Below are 21357 nucleotides of genomic sequence, written 5' to 3'. Positions count from 1 at the left end.
ACCTACTATACTCTTATTTGTAATTGTCCATTTGTTTTTATTAATTTCTGAGACGCAAATTCCTCTCAGACTCATTTCAATTGAGCATATATTCAAACTGAGGTGCCTTTTGTCTCTAGCCTATTGTAAGCCCTCAATAAAGTTTGCAGCTTAGAATGATGCAACTTTTGCTAACAAAACCAAAAATCCCCAAAACCAAATCATTCCACCTCAGAGGGACCTTAGGGGAAGAAACTGAGTTTTGGGGTCTCTCTCTCTTTTTTTTTTTTTTTTTTGCTCAGGCACTTCAGTAGTTGCCTATTTTCCCGGGGGCGGTGCTGCATGTGGACCCGATGGACCCCGGCGAGGCCGCCATTTTGGAGTCTTCGCTAAGGATCCTTTACCGGCTTTTCGCGCCGCTGTCGCCGCTGCCCGCGGCCTTGCCGGGCAGGATGAATGTGATAGACCACGTGCGAGACATGGCGGCCGCGGGGCTGCACTCCAACGTGCGGCTCCTCAGCAGCCTGTTACTTACCATGAGTAATAATAACCCGTGAGTTGAGGCGGGGAGCGGCCGGGGCTGAGAAGGAAGCGGCGCCGGTTTGGGAGCGGGGCCGCGGGGGCCCGGGGCGTGGCGGGAAGGAGCGGCCGCCGGCCCAGCCGCAGCCCCGCGCCTGCGATGGCCTCGGGCTGGGTCCCCGCGTCGTGCCCGGCGCTGGGGCGCGCTCCCTGCGGGGGAGGTGAAGGCGGAGGCTCTGAGGACGACCCTGGCGGGGGGTTGGTTCCCCAGGCACCTGTCGCCGGGCACAGCGAATGTCACATCGCTGGGCTGACTGTTCCCTTCCCGGCTCCTGGTTTTGTCCCTCTGTCCCCCATCTGAGATTGCTCTTCCCCTCGAGTGTATCCGGAGGGTGCACTTTCTCGTCTCGGCAAACCCCTCCCAACGGAGGCTCCCTTGATGGGCGGGAGTGGCGTCTTTTGAGGACTCGCAGGGCCCTTTTCGCGGTTTCAGAGCCGCCGTCCATTGAGTCTTAGGGCGGAGGAGGCTTGCGTGCCCGTCGCTGCCCTGCTTCAGTTTCTCCGTTGGGCTTAAATTCACGTTCCTTCCCGTGGCCTACCAGGCCGCACATTTTTCTCCCCGACTTGATCCTATCTACTCTGCTGCCTGTGCTCCAGCCTCCCCGGCTGTTCTTTCTGTTGCTGGAACGCGCCAAGCTCGTTCTCAGCGCAGGGCTTTTGCATTTGCTGTTCTGCTTGGGAGTCCCGCGCCCAGGGCCGCCTCCTCTGTTCGGGTGTCAGCTCAGATCCCTCCTAGAGAACTCTTCTCTGTCAGAATTGGCCCTAACCCTCGCTGTCCTATCCCTTTGCCCTGTTTTATGTTCTACATCCCTGTTTTTTCAATTGAGGTGTAATGGACATGTAACATTGTATTAGTTTCAGGTGTGCAACGTAATGATCGGATATTTGTATGTGTTGCGAAATTATTACCACAGTAAGTCTAGTTCACTTCCACTATCACACAGAGTTGCAATTTTTTTTTCTATTGTGATGGGAACTTTTAAGATCTATATTCTACATGACTCTTCCCCCCCACCCCCACCCCGGGAAGATTAGCCCTGAGCTGACATCTGCTAATCCTCCTCTTTTTTTTTTTTTTTCCTGAGGAAGACTGGCCCTGAGCTAACATCCGTGCCCGTCTTCCTACATGACTGTTAACACTTAATGAAGGCAGTGCAGTCCTGTGTGCAGTAAGCATTCACACGTCTTTTGAACGTGGTAAGGAAGTGCATACAACTTGAGGGAGGTGAAATACTGTCCTATTTCACACACGTCTGGATTTTGGTCTTGACTGTAAAGTGTCCCTTCTGACCCACCACAGTTTACTGCTTCTAAATGGGTTATAGTTAAATCTCCTACTCGGTGGACGCATTTCCATTTGACCTGCTCTAGAAGCTGTCTGGGTCAGAAAGGAAAGGCCCCTTTCCTTAAGTGCCTGAGATGCAGCCGCTGCTCCCTGTTTCTTTTCCATTAGTGTGCTTTTGGGCCTCGCTACGTGAGACCCATCATTTTGCCACCATTCACTTAGTGTTGACGGTGAGGAGCCTGGTCTCTGTCAGCCTTCTGTGTTTATTCTGGAGTCTTTCACTTGGTTCTGAGTGATTTGTCAAGGCACACAGTTTGCACCGTTGGAAATTTATACACCAGTTAGTCATTACTCTTCGTCCTGGAAGATGTTACAGGATAGTTAGAAGCAGTTTGATACTCAGACTAGACTTAGTTAGCCCTTGCTGCTTCATACTAGGTTAAACTAGCAGTTTCGCAGCTTTAGGAGGCATTTAAATTCTGATCTTTATCATTTATATTTTAAATTTCTTATTGAATTGGCAATATACGTGGTAGAACAAGTTCAAACAGTACAAAAGGGGTATGCAGATAAGTGTCTGTGCCTGAGTTTTGAAGCTCACCCCACCATTTCCCTTCTTCAGAGGCAACTATTAACAGTTTCTCATGTATCATTCCAGAGGTGACTTATGCATGCGTAAGTAGGCATGTATGTTACAATATGTAAGTATCTGAATGCTTTCTCTGAGTGTACTAATATTTTCTATCAAATCTTATTTCTCACTAAATACATAGAATCTCAGAGTTGGAAGACATCTACCTGTACTATAGCTTTGTCCTTGACTTTCCTTTGTAACTTTATATCCAGCGTTTAGCCTACCTCTGCTTTTTTTTAAGACAAAATTCACATACAATCGAATTCATCACCCTTTTAAAAAATACATTTCTGTGGTTTTAAGTATATTCACAGTGTTGTGCAACCATTACCACCACTGTCTATTCTAAAACTTTCTTTTATGCTGAGGAAGATTTGCCCTGAGCTAACATCTGTGCCGACCGTCCTGTGTTTTGTAGTATGTGGGCCACCAGCACAGCATGGCTGCCAACAGAGCCGTGTAGGTCCATGCCCGGGAACCAAATGTGGGCCGCCAAAGTGGAGTGCACTGAACTTAACCACTAGGCCGCCAGGGCTGACCCCAAAACATTTTTATTACCCCAAAAAGAAACCCCGTATCTGTTAGTAGTCATTCCCCAATCCCACTCTTCCCAGTACCTGGCAACCACTAATCTATGGTACCTGTTCTTGAGTAACCTTCATTTGTTGAGAAATTAACTATCTGCAGAGTTCTTTGACTCTGACTTCCCATTTTAAGTGGCTGTAGCTTTTATCTGTCAAAGACATGTAAACTGCTCAATTTGGGGAGGAGTAAGATTGGAGATTAAAAATGAATTATCTGGGGCCGGCCCCATGGCTGAATGGTTAGGTTTGGCACACTCCACTTTGGCGGCCATGCTTTGGATCATCAGTGGCCACGCTGTGGCAGCGGCCCAGATGAAAAATAGAGGAAGATTGGCATGAATGTTAGCTGAGGGCAAATCTTCCTCAAGCAAAAAGAAGAAGATTGGCAGTAGACGTTAACTCAGAGAAATCTTCCTCAGCAAAAAAAAGCAAAAAATGATTGGTGGCCAGCTTCTAGGCAGTTATAACACTTGTGAGCAATATTCAATGTTAAAGAAAAAGTTTTGAAACATATTGGTTCCTTTACACTATCCTTAAGCCCCGAGACTCAAGGAGATAAAAATTTTTATAGTGCAAGTAAAGTTTACTTTTGTGTGTAAAATTTAAAAAAACCACTTTCTTCAAATTAGGCTAATCTTCTTCCTTTCTATCCCACTCTATCTCATTGGCCTATCCTATTCTAGTCCCATACTTAAGTATTTCAGTATTCTCATTTTCTTCAGTATTTGAAGAGTTTTCAGTTCCCTCCAAACCTCTTTTTGTTCAGCACTTTCCTAAAAAGGATCCAAAGTGGTGAGGTTTCTCTTTTCCAGATTCTTCGAGCCTTCTCTGGTAGTATTAGTTATTGTGATTGTTCTCCTTTGTGTGTATTATCCTAAGAATTGAGGTTAAAATAAAAGAGTATAGATATATATCAAACTATTAAATTAAGAGAGCTTGGGTTAAAGAAGGGAAGGAAAAGATTTATTACATTTCTCTTTGTATGCTATATTATTGAATTTGATTTAGAGCTATCATTACTTTTGTAAGTAAGTAAAGGAAAAAAGCATATTAAAACAGAACAGTTTAAGGTAATTTCTTAAACGTGTTGACCATGTTAGCGTGGACTACGACTCTCATGCCTCTCATTTTAGAGACTAGTCCTTAAGGTACGTTGACTTTTGTAAACTCATTACACAAGGCTTTGTGCTAGGCTTATATGGACACTAGGGAGGGTGCTCTTGTAACGTTTCAAAGTAACCCATGTAGGGGCTATACTTTCTTTGTTTTCTAGTGAGTTATTCTCCCCATCTCAGAAGTACCAGCTTTTGGTGTATCACGCAGATTCTCTCTTTCATGATAAGGAATATCGGAATGCTGTGAGTAAGTATACCATGGCTTTACAGCAGAAGAAAGCCCTAAGTAAAACTTCAAAAGTGAGACCTTCAACTGGAAATTCTGCATCCACTCCGCAAAGTCAGGTAATTGGAGATAGAAATGTGAGAGAGACTGAAAGAATTTACAAGACTGCTGATTAGATGTTGAAGATGGTAAAGTAAAAAGTAATTTTAAAGGGGAGCTGACTGGAGAAATAAAGATGAAAAACCACTTAGATGCAAGAATGTATCTAAGCAAACATTAAGGGCTAAAAGCAGAATTCACTCCATGGATAGATCTGAAAACGGAATTAAACATGAATTATTTGGATTCTAACCAAGTCATGCATTGTTCCTCCCTTTTATATAAACAAAATTCAAAATCTAAAGTGTCTTTGTAAGTTTAATGAAAGTACAACTGTTAAAATGTAACTCAGTTGTTAGAACAGTAAGTACCTAGGGAAGGAAATTTATGGGAAATAGTCTAAGAATTCCTGCCAATTTTGGTTGCTTGATAAATAAAGGGAAATAATTTCACTGTTTGATGGAGTCATCTCATTGCTAGAAATTAACCCTAATAGCAGACTCACAAGAGGATTACAGGATACATAACTAAGGCTGCTTGTTGCAGCTTTGTTTATAATAGTAAGAATTTAAAACAAAAGTGTTCATCAGTGGGGTCTAATTGAATTATAATATAGCCGTAAGATGGAATATGATGAAACTATTAAAGAAATGAAAAATGAGATGCAGGTATATGTGCTGATTTGGAAAGAACTGTATATATTAGTAAAGAAAATAAGGTTTGAAGCAGTGTATCTAAACTTGTTTTGTCTAAAGGGGATAGTTTATAGAAGTATAAATATATCCTGATAGATGCCTAGAATATATATGGCTAATATGCCATGAAAGACTTAGTGTGTAAAGGAAATGAATTTCACAGTGGAAAGCTTTAGGGAGAGGGGAACTTTTACTTTTCAAGTTGAACTTGTCTTTAAATTAAACATACAACTTATATTTATTTATTTTTGATTGGCACTTGAGCTAACATCTGTTGCCAATCGTTTTTTTTCTTCTTCTTCTTCTCCCCAAAGCCCCCCAGTACATATTTGTATATTCTAGTTGTAGGTCCTTCTAGTTGTGCTATGTGGGATGCCACCTCAGCATGGCCTGATGAGCGGTGCCATGTCCATGTCCAGGATCCCAACCAGTGAAACCCTGGGCTGCCAAAGTGGAGCACGCGAGCTTAACTGCTTGGCCACGGGGCCGGCTCCACAACTTATATTTAAAAAGAATGTCAGTAGAATGAACTGGGAGTGAATTATAAGTCATGTTTTTTCTGCTTTGTATTTTTCCACATTAAAAAAAAGACACATTAATGTAGTTGCTTTTTTTTTTTTTTGATTGGCGCTGAGCTAACATCTGTTGCCAGCCTTCCTCTTTTTTTTTTTCCTTCTCCCCAAAGCCCCCCAGTACATAGTTGTATATTCTAGTTGTAGGTCCTTCTGGCTCTGCTATGTGGGATGCCACATTTCAAAAATGGCTTGATGAGTGGTGCTAGGTCCGCACCCAGGATCTGGACCAGTGAAACACCAGGCCACCGAAGCTGAGCATGTGAACTTAGCCACTCAGCCACGGGGCCAGCCCCAGTGTAGTTGCTCTTTTTTTTTTTTTAAAGCTTGTAGATCTTCATCTCGTTTTATTTCTCTTTTTGTAAAACATTTGTTTTTTGTTATTGAAGAGCTGATTGCCTGGATTTTCTGTTTTTTTGACACTGAATTGAAGTCATGTATATCATCCATATAGGATCATTCATAGAAGTAACTAACTTTTTTTGAGCATTCAGTATGCTAAACACCATGCCAAACCTTTCATGTGAATTAAATACATTTAATCTCTAAGGAATTTTTTAAAAGTTGACATATAATTCATGTCATAAAATTCACAATTCAATGGCTTTTAGTATATCCACAGAATTGTGCAACTATCACGACTATCTAATTCCAGAACCTTTTCATCACCATAGAAAAACCCGGTGCCTGTTATCTCCCCCTCCCCAACCCCTGGGAATCACTGACTTTTCTGTCTGTGTAGATTTACCTATTCTGGACATTTCATATGAGTGGAATCATACAACACATGGCCTTTTGTGTCTGTCTTCTTTTACTTAGCATAGCGTTTTCAATGTTGATCCATGTTGTAACATGAATCAGTTCATCATTCCTTTTTATTGTTGAGTGATATTCCATTGTGTGGTTATGCCATGTTTTATCTGTTCACTAGTTGATGAACATTTGGGTTTCCACTCTTTGTCTACTATTAGTAATACTAGAGGCCAGCCCCATGGCTTAGTGGTTAAGTTCGATGCGCTCTGCTTCGGTGGCCCAGATTCACCGGTTCAGATCCCAGGTGTAGACCTATACCTCTTGTCAGCCATGCTGTGGTGGCATCCCACATATGAAGTGGAGGAAGACTGGCACAGATGTTAGCTCAGGGCTAATCTTCCTCAGGGGAAAAAAATACTGCTGTGAACATTTGTCTGTAGGTTTTTATGTGGACATATGTTTTCAGTTCTCTTGGCTGTATATGTAGGAGCAAATTGCTGGGTCATGACTGTTTAACATTTTGAAGAACTGCCGTACTGTTGAAGTAATATTTTGAAGAGATGTTTTCATTGCTTCTTAGTGTCTTCCATCTGAAATTGAAGTGAAATACAAAATGGCTGAATGTTATACGATGCTAAAACAAGATAAAGATGCCATTGCTATACTTGATGGGATCCCTTCAAGACAAAGAACTCCCAAAGTGAGTTGAATTAACAATTTGTTACATATATTTCTCCTCTCCAGTTCCTCCAACCCTCTTCCTCTATGTTTTCTCTATGCATTAGGGAGTCCATCTGAACATTTTACTCTTGACTCTTAATTCTCACTTTGTTCCCCTGTTAATGAGGTGAGGGTTCAGAGAGATAGAAGAGTGAGTTTCTTAGGAGACCCTGAATGTTCACTGGATGAAAATGGTAGCTGGAGAACAATACACGTGCTTATTCTTTGTATTTCTCTTTTTTTTTGAGGAAGATTAGCCCTGACCTAACGGCTGCCAATCCTCCTCTTTTTGCTGAGGAAGACTGGCCCTGAGCTAACATCCATGCCCATCTTCCTCTACTTTATATGTGGGACACCTGCCACATCATGGCATGCCAAACAGTGCTGTGTCCGCACCCGGGATTCGAACCAGTGAACCTTGGGCTGCTGAAGCAGAACGTGCGCACTTAACTGCTGCACCACTGGGCCAGCCCTTATTCTTTGTATTCTTGCTGTAGGAAATACTGATTTGCAATACACTTCCAGGTGGCAACAACACTTTTTTAGAACTTCATTTTTTGCATTCTGTAGGAATGCCCATTTGATAATATGAATGGTTTTATTAATCCCTTTGTTTTCAAAATCAAGACTATAAGATCCTTGTGTACTTATTTGTGAGGGGGATATGTATTTGTGCTTGATTTGGCAACATATTGTAGTGAATAGAATACCTTCAACTGAAAAGATCTGGTGTCTTGTCTGAGTTTAGGACAAAAAGGTGTGTGCAGTGTGGACTTGGGCAGGTTACCAATCTGAGCAGTACTTTTTTCTTATTTATAAAATGAGGGTAATAATACTTTGTCTGCTTACTCTTGGAAAAACTAAATAAGTTGATGTATGTGACAATACTTTAGAAAGTACTATTCTGTAAGTAGTGTTATATTGGGCATCTTTGATTACAGTTTTTTTTCAAGTCTAGTTTAGAAGAGCAATAAGAATCGTTGTTCTTAGGATTGAATTCATGTCACTAGTTAATATGCTAACATATACTCTCATGTCACCTGCCTTCCTCACTTCACTGAAAAACTGTGCAACTTGTGCTTAACAATAAGCAGTTTTATGTGTAAGATGTCTGTGTACATCCTCTTGCCCTTAAAAGGAATCTAAGCAATAGGGACCTGGTGAATTTAGTTAGTGTTTTTTCACCCAAGTATTGCTGAGTTTTAAAAGTAACCAGTCAAACTTGATGAGAATGTTTAAGCATCTCTTCATATTGAGGATTTATTTACTGTTTTTTTAGTTTTTAAAATTAAGCTATTTCCCCAGTATATTTTATGGTGGTGACTGCCTTTAAAAACATTTGGAAGCATCTTACAGACTAACCTGTCTCATAATAAGCTTGGATGCTGTATACTAAATTGTGTTCCGTACCCTATGAAAGTCTTACCCAAGATTAATTTTTTTTGCGTATGAAGAGTGTCTTCCTTTTGGAAGATTTTTTTATTCTAAACTGTGAATGATACCTATTCCTTATCTTATTGTGAATGTACTATAATTTCCTTCTTAATGCTTGAGAGAATTTGTAGACATTTTTTGAAAATGAGTAATGGCAAAGAAGCTCAGCTTTGTGGTATCCAACACTTTAGTGTTTACAGCCGTCATTTTAAGAGGGACTAGCAGAATCTGTATTTATTAGGAGTACATTTCCTTCATTCTGTAGAGGTTATATCCAGGAGCAAACAGATATGTGCCTCAAACATAAACCTTTGATATTTACAGTTTTTCTTTCTTGTCGGTTAGGGAGTTAACTGGCTTCTCAGTCTGTAAAGGACAAGGAAGTGAATCACAATACGTCTAAATGAACATCTGTTCGTGTATGGTAAACACCGCCACACATTTCTTCATATTTCAAAGGGAAATGCCAGTGTGAGATTGTTATGTCTTGGTAAATCTTCAACTTTTAAGAGTAAACATACCACTTCTCACTCCATTTTTAGAAAATGATGACTGCTTGTGTTTATAACTGGTGGAATATGGCTTTATGATGTTCCCAAGTAAGGATCTGTATTAAAAGGTTTGGTTTTCCCACTAGGTAGTACTCAAAACTCATTCTTTCAAAGTGATAGATAGTTTAAAGGGAATTTTCATATTTGTTGAGACAGGTGGTCTGTCAGTCATAGTTAATAACAAGCAGTCAAGAAAGGATCTTAAATTTAACCTTTTATTCTTTTCAAGTATTGACACCAATACTGGAGTTTTCCTTGAAGTACCTTCTTTTGCATTTTCAACATAGCCTAAAATGGTAAGTCTGAGGCCAAATGAAAAATAGTCTGGGGGCTGACCCGGTGGTGCAGCGGTTAAGTGCACACATTCTGCTTCTCGGCAGCCCAGGGTTCGCTGGTTTGGATCCTGGATGTGGACATGGCACCACTTGGTACGCCATGCTGTGGCAGGCATCCCACATATAAAGTAGAGGAAGATGGGCACGGATGTGAGCTCAGGGCCAGGCTTCCTCAGTAAACAAAAGAGGAGGACTGGCAGTAGTTAGCTCAGGGCTAATCTTCCTCAAAAAAAAAAGAAAAAGAAAAAATAGTCTGATTGGTAGTATTTCATTGTTTCATTGTTTGAATCAGTATGGATTAATGCCATACTAGATCGTTTTACATACTCTAAGTGCCTCAGTGGACAGATGCTCTTCCTCCAGAGACACTCTTTTGAGTAAATATCTGGCATACCAAGCTACAGATCATTGACAAGATTGAGGATTGGCTTTTTTTTCTTTTGTGTCCTCATGTTGACTGCTTCCTCAGGTTGATGATCTGACAAACACTGCGTTGCATTTAAGGTCTATCAATTTTAAATTGGGATATTGTGTTTTTCTCCTTGTAATATTAAGATCATTTATCCCTTCCCTCTAATTTCTTTGGAACTTTTAGGTTTTCTCAAGTTTTCCCTGTTGTGCTTTTGGGAAGAGTTATTTTAATAGAGCTCAACTGAGTTACATATTTGAACTGTGCTAAAAATGCATTCACTGGATTTAAATAGTGTAGCTAGTCTCTGGATCATTGTCACCTCTAGGGGTCAGTTAAGAGTGTGGTTTTGGTAGCATTACTTTGATGAGTCAGACAGTATGAATGGGTCAAAGCTTTAACCATTAGAAAGGCCAGAGCCTAGTTGCTGAACTGATTGTCAGAGAGAAGCCAAGTATGTTACGTCTGTGTTTCTCATTTCCTTTTTGGGGAAAATTCATCTCATTTTCTTAACTAGCTGTGTTAAGAATGCCTCACTTTCTTATGCCTTGATATTAATTGCATTTAAAATATGTAAACTTGAGCACTTCTAGAATAGTTTATCCTCTGTCTTAAGATCAAGAAAGAATCAAGGTAATTAGAATTCTGTAACATTTCTTTTTTTTTTTTTTAAAGATTGGCACCTGGGCTAACAACTGTTGCCAATCTTTTTTTTTTTTTTTCCTGCTTTATCTCCCCAAACCCTCCCGTACATAGTTGTATATCTTAGCTGTGGGTCCTTCTAGTTGTGGGTTTTCTGTAACATTTCTCAAATGAATGTTATTCCCATTTCCAGAAGCAGCATCTTCGGTCCAGCTGTCACTGGACTGTTTGGTTGGGTAAGTGAGAGGAATTTGACTTTCCTCTTAGAAATGAGAGGACATAGGAAAAGCAAGAGTAGTAGTGTCCTATTTGTTTGAAGAATGGGGTTGGTCTTTGTTCATTTCCACAGAGCTCTGGGTAAATTTTCCAGTAAAAAGTAGAATGGTAGCTGGTAATAAAAATCAGGACTTACTGATGGTGAGATATTTTATATGCAATATATGTTTATCTTACTGTCTTTTGTTTTTGTTTGTTACAGATAAACATGATGCTGGCAAACCTGTACAAGAAGGCCGGTCAGGAGCGCCCTTCAGTCACCAGCTATAAGGAAGTGCTCAGGCAGTGCCCATTAGCCCTCGATGCCATTCTAGGTGCAGATCATTCTCTGCCTATTTTCAGGGAGTGTTTGCTAAGATAGCAGTTCTTTTTTTTTTTTTTAAGATTTTATTTTTCCTTTTTCTCCCAAAGCCCCCTGGTACATAGTTGTGTATTTTTAGTTGTGGGTCCTTCTAGTTGTGGCGTGTGGGATGCCATCTCAGCATGACTTAATGAGCGGTGCCATGTCCATGCCCACGACTTGAACCGGCAAAACCCTGGGCCGCCGAAGTGGAGCGCACAAACTTAATACTCGGCCACAGGGCCGGCCCCAACTAAGATAGTAGTTCTTAATCTTGGCTATACAGTAGAATAGCTTTATTTTTTTAAAGGTTACCCATGCCTCACGCCCAGAGAGTGATCAGTAGATTTCTATTGTCATGTATTCTTTCCCTGATCAAGAGGTATTAAATCATGGTCATTCTGTCATGTGCATCTTGCTTAGACTGGGGAAAAGGCTGTCTTGTAGCCTAGGGAAAGGGTAGCCTATTACTTCTTGCCTTGTGGAAGAGGGGTGCTGTGCCTCACCTTCTTTCTCCTGCTTTTTATTGGATTAGGTTTGCTCTCCCTTTCTGTAAAAGGTGCAGAGGTGGCATCAATGACGATGAACGTGATCCAGACTGTGCCTAACTTGGATTGGCTCTCTGTGTGGATCAAAGCATATGCTTTTGTGCACACTGGTGACAACTCAAGAGCAATCAATACCATCTGGTGAGAGTCACAGAGTTATTTCAGTGTTCTTGAGGCCCTTTTCTTGTATAGAGGTTTTATGTCTCTAAATTAGCAAAACAGAAGAGTGAGATGCTTATCTCTTGGTGTTGCAGCCTGTTGTCCCAGGGCTTCGATAGTCTCTTAATGTACTGAACGGTCCCAAATGTAATAATCTCTGCTGAGGACCTGTTAAATGTAAACTTGGACCAAGTTCAGCTCTGTACTTAGAAAAGTAGTAATCCTTGCAAAGCAGACTGCCTTATTGTGTCGTTCTTGAACTTGGAAGAACATCTTTTTGGTCGTCCCAGAAGCATAGTTTATTGCAGCATCTGTCCTGGGTTGCCTCCTTAGGACTGGGATTTTCTTTCTAGTCAAAGTAAAGTTCAAGGACAAGAGACTGCTTTTTGTGTTACGCAGTCATTTGGTTGAGTAATAAATAGCTGTCACTCGTGAATGACCATATAGACACTGTATTTAATGCCATATGCTGTATACTGTCCTCTGAAAAATTGAAGCCAGAAAGTTCTTTGTAGGTAATGAGAGAGATTTCTGCTTTATTCTGTGTGTTGTTATCTTATCCTGTGTAACTTTTTCTTTTCAATCATAAGCTCACAATAAGAAAATCTAGTTAGTATACACAGTTTATTTTAAATGGTTTTTTACTACGAAAACTTTCATACACACAGAAAAGAAGATAGTACCTATATGCCCACCCAGATTCAACAAATAAGGATTTGTAATGGATTCTAAAGTTTAATGTTTAATATCTTAAAGTTCACTAGAGAAAAAGTCCTTATTGCGAGATAACGTGGACCTACTGGGAAGCCTAGCAGATCTGTACTTCAGAGCTGGAGACAATAAAAACTCTGTCCTCAAGTTTGAACAGGCACAGATGTTGGATCCATATCTGATAAAAGGTAAGTAATGCTTGGGGCAGGGTGGAAGTGGCTTGAGGTGGATCAGAGAAGACAGGGAGGAAATGTGACATGATCTTCTGATACCATTTCTCATAGATCTGTTTTGTAAAATTTATTACAGTAGCCTTTTACATTCTTTTAGGTCCTGACACATCTCTAACACTTGGGTAATTCCATTTTAAGCAGTTGTTTTTGCTTGAATTTAAATGTCATCTTCCCACAGATCATTATTTGGCTTTTTTTCTTCTGAGAGGGGTCATAGCTCCTCCTCAGGATTTATGAATTTATGATTGCCTGGCTGGGATTTGGACAGCATCCCCAGAGCCAGGATACCCTTTTAGGGAATTTAGCTTCACTGTGTCCTTAGTATGGGTAAAAGGGAGCGAGCGACAGCAGATACTAAGAAAAGGGCAAGGTGACTAAAGGAAGTAATTAGGAGTGAGAAACAAAAGATCATTGATTTCAAAGAAGAGTGTAGCTGAAAGGGTAAGCCATAGGGACTTCCAAAGGGTGACTGTTGAGTGACTGAAGGATGCGTGCTTAGGAATAGTAGTGGGAAATAAGATTGGATAGATAAGCCAAAGTCTGCTTGTAAAGGCCCAAAAATGGCCAACAGAAAAATATGGCCTTGTGACAGTAAACAGTCTTGTAGATTTTTAAGGACGAGAATGACAGAGTAGGGAGATGAGGAAACAGATCCAGAAAGCTGATTTCATTTGCGCAAGGTCTCCCTCGTGTCCAGTGCTTATTTCTCTTCGCCAAGTTGCCCGTGCCCAAGATGAAAATGGTGTTTTAGAAATATTAGTTTGGCAGCTTGGAGTTGGAAGCTCAGACGCACGTCTGGGGGCCAGCAGGGCATGTTGCAGTAATCTTGGCTTGAGAGGCTTTTCCTGGGAATCTGAAGGGATAGCAAGGATTGGAGGTAAGAGATGGTGACAGCGAGCATGGAGCCTTTTTTATAGAAGATGAGTGAGAATAAGTTGGAGAGGGCTGATCTTAAATGTATTAGACTCCAGAAAGAACTAAATGCTTTTTCTGGAATAGGCTAACTTTTTCTGAGACTAACTGGCATTATTAAGTGCCCTGTCTGTGCCTAGACCTCTTGGAAGAGAGAACTTATTTGATGCCTTTTTTGGACTTTTTCTGATTATGAGTTAGGATAGCTGTATATCATGCCACAGGATGTAGGGACAAACAGTTCTTGAAAATAACAGGCTTTCAAATTGTGAGGTAGGTCCTTCTCCTTTGCTTTTTTAAGTTTTTGGATGTGTTTTATCTTTTTATTAGTTATTTTGTAGGAAACTGGTTGTGCTGGTGGGAGGAGCTCATGATGGTGGAAAGGGCTCAGACCCTCTGGGAGCTGGGGTCTCAGCGTCTGCCCTGGTGCTGGTGCTGCTCTGCTGTAAAGAGCTGCTTCCTTTCTAGGCATGGATGTATATGGCTACCTCCTGGCGCGGGAAGGGCGGCTGGAGGATGTGGAGAACCTCGGTTGCCGCCTTTTCAATATTTCTGATCAGCATGCAGAACCCTGGGTGGTCTCTGGGTATGTTTATGCTTTCCCTTTTCTCCTTAGTTTTCAGTAGGTTCTTTAGGAAATCGTGGTTCCTCCTGAATAGACTGTAGGTTGAAAGCACAGGTTTAAGAGATAATCAGACTTGGATTTAAATCATGGTCTGTCTATGACTTTGGACGCATTATTTACCTTTCTGAGTCTGTTTTCTCACTTGGAAAATGAGGCTAATACCCCTGCTTCATGGGGTAGGTATTAACTGAGATAGTGAATGTGTCATGCTCAGCACTGGAAGCCATCAGTGAAAAGCTTAGGAGCTGCTGCTTTGTTACTGACCTGACTTTACAAATTCTCTGTATGTGTCTCATCTGATAACACAGCCAGATGATCAAGTTCTTTTCCATAGTTTTCCCCTCCAATATCAAAGATTTCCCCCTTAAAAATAAATATTTAGTAGATTTTCTTTGTTCTGTTTTTTCACTATCTTAGGTTAAAGCTATAGGTGTGGTTTGTAATAAGGCTCATGTAGAGGGCCTTCTTGATGATTTTTGGATGAAGTTTCTTTATAGTCCTCTCAGACAACTTCTGGTGGTGTTTTTTCTCCAGGTGTCATAGCTTCTATAGCAAACGCTACTCCCGGGCCCTCTATTTAGGAGCCAAGGCCATTCAGCTTAACAGTAATAGTGTTCAAGCTTTACTACTTAAGGGAGCAGCACTCAGAAACATGGGCAGAGTCCAAGAAGCAATTATCCACTTTCGGGAAGCTATACGACTTGCACCTTGTCGCTTAGATTGTTATGAAGGTAAGATAAAAAATATAGATGAATAGTGTGAATCTGTAGGTGTGGTGATCCCACTGAGATGGAAGGTTTTGTTGGACCAGCAGTTCCCTAACTTTGTTGTATTTTAGAGTCCTCTGGGGGAGCTTTTAAAAATCCTGATGCCAGGTCACTTAATACCATTTAAATCGGAATATTTGGGGTTGGGAAATAGGCATCAGTATTTTTTGAAGATCTCAGGTAATGCCAGTGTGCAGACAAGTTTGGGAACCAATGCACTAGGCATGTTAAATTCGTTAAGGACTTTTACTGGACTTTTCACTCTATACTTTCAGAATTCATTTTTCTCTCTTTTTTTCTTTTTTTTGATAAGAGAGTAGTTGGTGTCTTTTTTTGTCCTTTTTTTTTTATTTTTCAAACATGGCCCACTCATTAATGTGAATCTGTCTGTGCTAGCATTGTGCTAGATTGCTTGGTTATGTCTTTGTTATTTTTCAGTTGTCTTACCTTGGGTCAGAAATATTACTCATAGAGTAACTTCATATCCATATGACAGTGTTGGTTGTGGGAACCAGTCAGTTCATTGTGAGCTGGATCCAGAGTGGGCACAATCAAGGTCAAACTTTGTTTTGTTATATACTATTTTAAGTTCATGTGAACTGACCCTAGAAGTTCAAAGGAGCTGTGCCAGCTCCAGCAACATTTGGTGACTCAGTCACAGACATTAAAATAAATCTTACAAGATGCAGTTCCTCCAAAGCATATTTTCAAAAGCAATTGAAAATAAGCCCAGGAGTCGAGGAGTGGTTTAGCTCTTCACAGGAAGATGAGTTCAAATTTGAGAAATAAAATTTGGAAGTTGGGGTAAAGGACAAACCTGCTTAGGTAGCCAGAGAGTTATGCTTGTTGTGGGTTTGTTTTTAAAGAAACTGCCAAACTAAGCTTTTGGTTTCAGGTTAAATTCTTGGTTGTGCAACTATAACTTCCCAAGCTTCCCAGCTGCTTTGGTCACACTAGTTCCTTTCTGCTGCGTGCCTCTTTTACAAGAGCCCAGGAATGTGTTTGAATAACTCCACTACCACAGTGCTTGCACACAGCGTGGTTGGAGTTGTTGGGCAGGAGGTGACGCTCCCCACTTGGCCAGTGAGGCTTCATGGGCTACCTTCACTCACACTACCACTTGGAGATTCGGATCAGGGTGACCCTGGGTATACTGTCTGGTGCTTCTTGCAGCCTCTAGCTGAGCTTTCTTTGCTGGATTCGTGAAGTGTGCTCCTTCCATTTCCTTCAGAAGTTCCAGTGGAGCTTTAGCAGGGAAGTAAAACTACTAAGTAGTTGCAAACAACCAAATTCTGAATCCAACATGTTGCCCTCAGGAGTTAGGTAATTTCTGGTTAAGTAACCATAGTGTGTGGTAGAGTGTGCACAAATGTTGTAAATGCCTCTAGGGTGGAGGAGTATACAGAGAAAGTCTGCCCGGGATTGGGTGGGTTTGGGCTTTAAGCTGTTTTTCTGTTTGGATGAATGCTTTGTGCCAAAAAGTACTTCCTCTGTTCTCCTCAACTTCTTGGCATAAAGAGTTGAGAATTGACTCTACTTGAAGTGTCCCCATAAGGCATCTTGTTCTGGGTATGAAAAGAGGCAGGAGCTGCCAATCTCGGTATATCCGATCTGTTTTCCATCTAGTTTGGGGAAGCCCTCAGCAAATGCCTTTTGAGATAACTTTAATGTTTCAAATGAAAAAGCCTTCCTTTCTCCTTAGGTTGCTCCCTAGGTCTTTTAGTTTGTAGAAGTGGACATTCACTTTGGACTATAGGAGCTCTCTCTCCTCCTTAAACCTAGGATTAAAGGTGACTGAACACAGCCAGAAATTAACAGCTTGTTAAGAGCAAAACTTTGGGTTGTGCTGGATTCATCATCTTTCTATTTCAACTAGTGATTACTGTCATGTGTGTTCCTCTAACATTCAGCTGGGCTGCCTACATGCTTCGGTTTACTTAAGCATGTTGGTTTCTCTTGCTAAACTGAAGGTACCTTTGCAGTGCAAGCTTCTTCCACATCCATCAAGTGCTCTGGGGAAGAGCGCTTCTTAGCTATTCCATCAATATACCTTCCAGTCTAATCTTACCATCAAAGTTTTCCCCTGGCCTGCCCTTTGTCTGCAGCTTTGAAGGTTTGCAATTTGGAAGGCTGTCAGAGTGGAAGCATGGCTTGGAATGGTAATGTGGTTGAACTTTCTGTGTTTTATTTTTTCAGGCCTCATCGAATGTTACTTAGCTTCCAACAGTATTCGTGAAGCAATGGTAATGGCTAACAACGTTTACAAAACTCTAGGAGCAAATGCACAGACCCTTACCCTTTTAGCCACCGTTTGTCTTGAAGACCCAGTGACACAGGAGAAAGCCAAAACTTTATTAGATAAAGCCCTGACCCAAAGGCCGGATTATATTAAGGCAGTGGTGAAAAAAGCAGAACTACTTAGTAAGTGTATTTTATTTACTTCCCTGTTCGTTGCTAATCATATAAAGCCTGATCTCAGTTGGATTCCCCAGTCCCAGCTGGTTGCAGATGACCGCACAGGTGTGTGCCTTTTACTGCAGGTCTGAGCTCGTGTGGACTGGTTCCATTCAGCACAACCAGACGCAGTTGCCTTAGACCTTCTGGAATGGCAGTGGCTGACTTTTGTGGAGTGGCTCAAACCGGCTTGATCTAATTTTAGTTGTCCTGAACTAGTTCGGGCCAAATATAATCAATTTGAGCCAGTTTGAACTGTTTTAACCCATCTGGACCCTCTTAGGACTTCCCTTTTAGCCGTGATTTTCTTAGTCTTGATATATGATGAACTACTGAGCTTGGGCTCATTTGGCAAATAAAATGCATCTTGGTTTTTACTTGAACTTAGGTTAAGAGTACGTTTTCAGTAGTCAGAACTCAAACTGCGAATATCTTGATGGAATGAATTCAGATGAGCTGTTCTGACTTCCTGCCCACCACTGTTCCCTTGACATCTGCAAATGGATTGTCAGATTGTGGTCATTGTTGTGGTTTTGTGTATGTGACTTGAGATGGGAATATATTTTCAAAATGTTGGGTAAGTAGGAAAATGAGGATCTTTTTCTTTCCAGGCAGAGAACAGAAATATGAAGATGGAATTGCTTTGCTAAGGAATGCACTAGCTAATCAGAGTGACTGTGTTCTGCATCGGATCCTAGGAGATTTCCTTGTAGCTGTCAATGAGTATCAGGAAGCAATGGACCAGTATAGTATAGCACTAAGGTAGGCACCTAGCCTCCCGTGGGGGGAAGGTCGATGAGGGGTAGAGGAGGCAGGGAACTGTAACAGGAACTCTGGAAACACACGCACTCTGTGCCCACAGTGGAAAACATAATAATAGTAATGGTAGAAGAGTTATATGTGAATTCATGTCTAAAATTTTTTTCTTAAAGTATATTAACAACATTAAAGAACTGTTTCACTCATCACCAGCCCACACCACTATAACATCTGTCTTCATTTGTGTAGATCATCTTCCTGGCCTTGCCCACACATATACATATTTTTATAGGGTTACATGTAGTATATATTTTATATTCTTTTTCAAATCAAAGTATTGTAAGTACTTTCCCATGTTTCTACCTGCTGTAGTAGTTAAGAACTTAAGCTCTGCAGTTTGAATACTACCTTCACCACATGTTATCTTGGGCAAGTTACTAACAGATTTCCTTGTCTATATCTACCTTATTAGGTATTAAATAATTAAATGAGGATTAAATGCTTATTCCATGTAAAGCTCTTAGCACTGTGCCTGGTACATAGTAAATACTAAATAAATAGTGGTATTCTTACTGCTTAATACAGAAGTGATTTCTTTGAGGGTTGTCTCTGTGTCTGTAAGGTTATGGTGAAGGCCTATTTTTAATTGAGTCTGATCACATCCATTTACTTATCAGCAGTTGAGCACGACTTGTATGCTTGGCATCTCAGCAACCACTGGGGATGCTGTGATTCCGGAGCTCTCAGTCTCAGACATGCAGACTGATCTATACCATGTGCTAAGTTCTTTCATAGCAGTCCCTAGAAGGCAAGGTGGGAGTCCAAAGGGCGGGGGGCCCTGCGTGTGGGTGAGAGCTGTACGGAAGGTTCCAGAGAAGAGGAGGTGTTACAAATCGGTCTACAGTTATTTAAGTAGGAACAGGATTCCGACATGGGTTTTATCTGCTTCTCACAAGCCCAGAAACAAGTGAGAAAATAAAATACCAGACTTGCATTAGAGGTGGGATTTGCTAGAGACTGGACACCTGCTGGCCTAGGTGGTGGTCACCAAAGGCAAGAGGAAAGATGGCTTAGGAGCCAAGAAAATAAATATTCTGGAGCCTCCGAGCTTTGAGGGTTTTGGCACGTGTAATGACTCTTAGCTGCTGCACTCGATTGTCTGAGGAGGGGTGGCTTTGGGTCCTGGGGACTAACCTAGGAGTTGACAAATCTGTTCGATTATAAGCATGATGATTTTGGTTGACTACTGAAATGCTGATATGGTTTAATTATATCATAAGAACATGCAACAGTTTTACTCATAGAAAAATAACTTTTTTGTAACCCTGTAGCTTAAAAACCCGATACTGTTAAGAAATTTGAATTTTTCTGTTAATGGTTGTTTGCTACTTTTTCATTTGTGTTATCTAGTATCTTCCTCTAGCAGATTGCTAGACGTGATAAGTGTGAAAAGGTTTAAGAAATACATGGAGAAAAACTCAAATTGAGAATTGTAAAAATTAGGACAAGACGCCTTTTTTCACTTCTAGTGGTGGACTCCCTCGCTCTCACCTGTGGAACCGGAGTTGTTTGGAGAGGCCAGGCATTAGCAGCTTCTCTGTGACTGGGTGGTCATTTCACTGCCGCGCCAGGGAGATGACGCTTCAGCCAGCAAGAAACAAGGCAGAGATTCAGGCCTCTCCTTTGTTTTGTTGTCCCCTAGTTTGGACCCCAATGACCAGAAGTCTCTAGAGGGGATGCAGAAGATGGAGAAGGAGGAGAGTCCCACGGATGCCACTCAGGAGGAGGATGTGGACGACATGGAAGGGAGTGGGGAAGAAGGGGACCTGGAGGGCAGCGACAGTGAGGCGGCCCAGTGGGCTGACCAGGAGCAGTGGTTCGGCATGCAGTGAGGCTGGCGGAAGCTCCGTGGCCACACTGGCCTGCCCTGCTCTGAGCGCTTCCGTGGACTGAAGGAGCCCGTAGGAGCCTGCTCTCTGGGAGGACAATGATTCAGCATGTGATTGCAGCAGGGGTCTCTACCCCTTTGCTCCGTATTTCTAGTAATGACTTTGTTTTTAAAAACTGAGCCTGACCAACCTTCCACATATCTCCATCCTCCCTTGCTCCAGCCAGGGAGGACTGAGTGAGCACTCTGGGAGGCCACCAGATGTGCCCAGTGTTCTGGGACAGAGTGCTTTTTATACAACTAATTTCTACATCTGAAAACTCAAGGAATAGGTAGTGTTTTGTCTGTGATGTTGTGGATGGGTTTAAAAGAGTGACCAGTCAACCAGAGCAAGTGTGACATCTGCCAAGTCAGATAGCAGCACGAGCTGGCCCTTTCAGAGAGGGTTTCCTGTCCCAGAAGTCATCGTCCTGGGCTGTCCAAACTTCCCTAGTAACCTTGCTTCCTTCTGCAATGTTAGTAATGCCTTAAGCCGACAGTTGCTATTTTGCAGAACAATTTTCCAACTTGCTAATCTCGTAACTTGTCTATGAGCCTGGGCTGGGTCTGAGAAACAGGTGTGACCTAGAGCATGAACAGAGGCACACTTGGGGTAATTAACTAATAAAACTGTTTTTTGTACAGTAATGGTGTTGGGTTGATCAGAATGGAAACCCTTTGTAGATTTTTACTTTTTTTGGTCTCATACTCACAATACATTGATTCAGCCCCAGAATTATTTGCCATAAATAGACTCCCTTTCTTCCCAGAGTATTGGGAGCTGGGAGGATTGGGAACCTCAGGTAACACTGAGTTTGTTCATCCATTTGCTTTTTCAGTTCGTAAGTTTCCCTGGGCAAGAGTCTTTGGTCGGAGTTTAGACTAGTCTTTGCCCGGCTCAGTGAGCAGTGCTGAGATCCAGTTTCAGCATTCTGTCATGGGGTCAGCAGGGGGCTCATTCCCTGGGCTTGGGTGCTGGGAGACTTCAGCCATCCTTCCCCTTGTTTCTTAAGATGCGATGCCTTTGACTATAT

The 21357-nt window shown here is 41.6% G+C and overlaps 1 protein-coding gene across 3 annotated transcripts; it reads left to right on the top strand.

Annotated features, from left to right (window-relative positions):
- Window positions 1-332: 332 nt before the first annotated feature.
- ANAPC7 (anaphase promoting complex subunit 7) lies at window positions 333-20971 on the top strand. Of its 3 annotated transcripts, XM_046640313.1 has the most exons (12): window positions 412-532; window positions 1648-1755; window positions 4335-4521; window positions 7102-7221; window positions 11091-11202; window positions 11764-11917; window positions 12692-12834; window positions 14260-14377; window positions 14951-15147; window positions 17380-17604; window positions 18249-18399; window positions 20099-20971. In XM_046640313.1, exons 3-12 carry the CDS (start codon window positions 4435-4437, stop codon window positions 20286-20288), a joined length of 1497 nt encoding a protein of 498 aa, XP_046496269.1. In that variant the 5' UTR covers window positions 412-532; window positions 1648-1755; window positions 4335-4434; the 3' UTR covers window positions 20289-20971. The 3 variants fall into 3 exon arrangements, with proteins under 3 accessions (XP_046496267.1, XP_046496268.1, XP_046496269.1); XM_046640311.1 differs by lacking the exon at window positions 1648-1755 and having other exon boundaries at window positions 333-532; XM_046640312.1 differs by lacking the exon at window positions 1648-1755 and having other exon boundaries at window positions 401-532; window positions 4310-4521.
- Window positions 20972-21357: the final 386 nt, after the last annotated feature.

The sequence above is a fragment of the Equus quagga genome, chromosome 15 (genome assembly GCF_021613505.1).
Source record: "Equus quagga isolate Etosha38 chromosome 15, UCLA_HA_Equagga_1.0, whole genome shotgun sequence".
Taxonomy (NCBI): domain Eukaryota; kingdom Metazoa; phylum Chordata; class Mammalia; order Perissodactyla; family Equidae; genus Equus; species Equus quagga.
The sequence above is the reverse complement of the archived record's forward strand: the minus strand, read 5'-3'. Positions and strand labels throughout refer to the sequence as shown.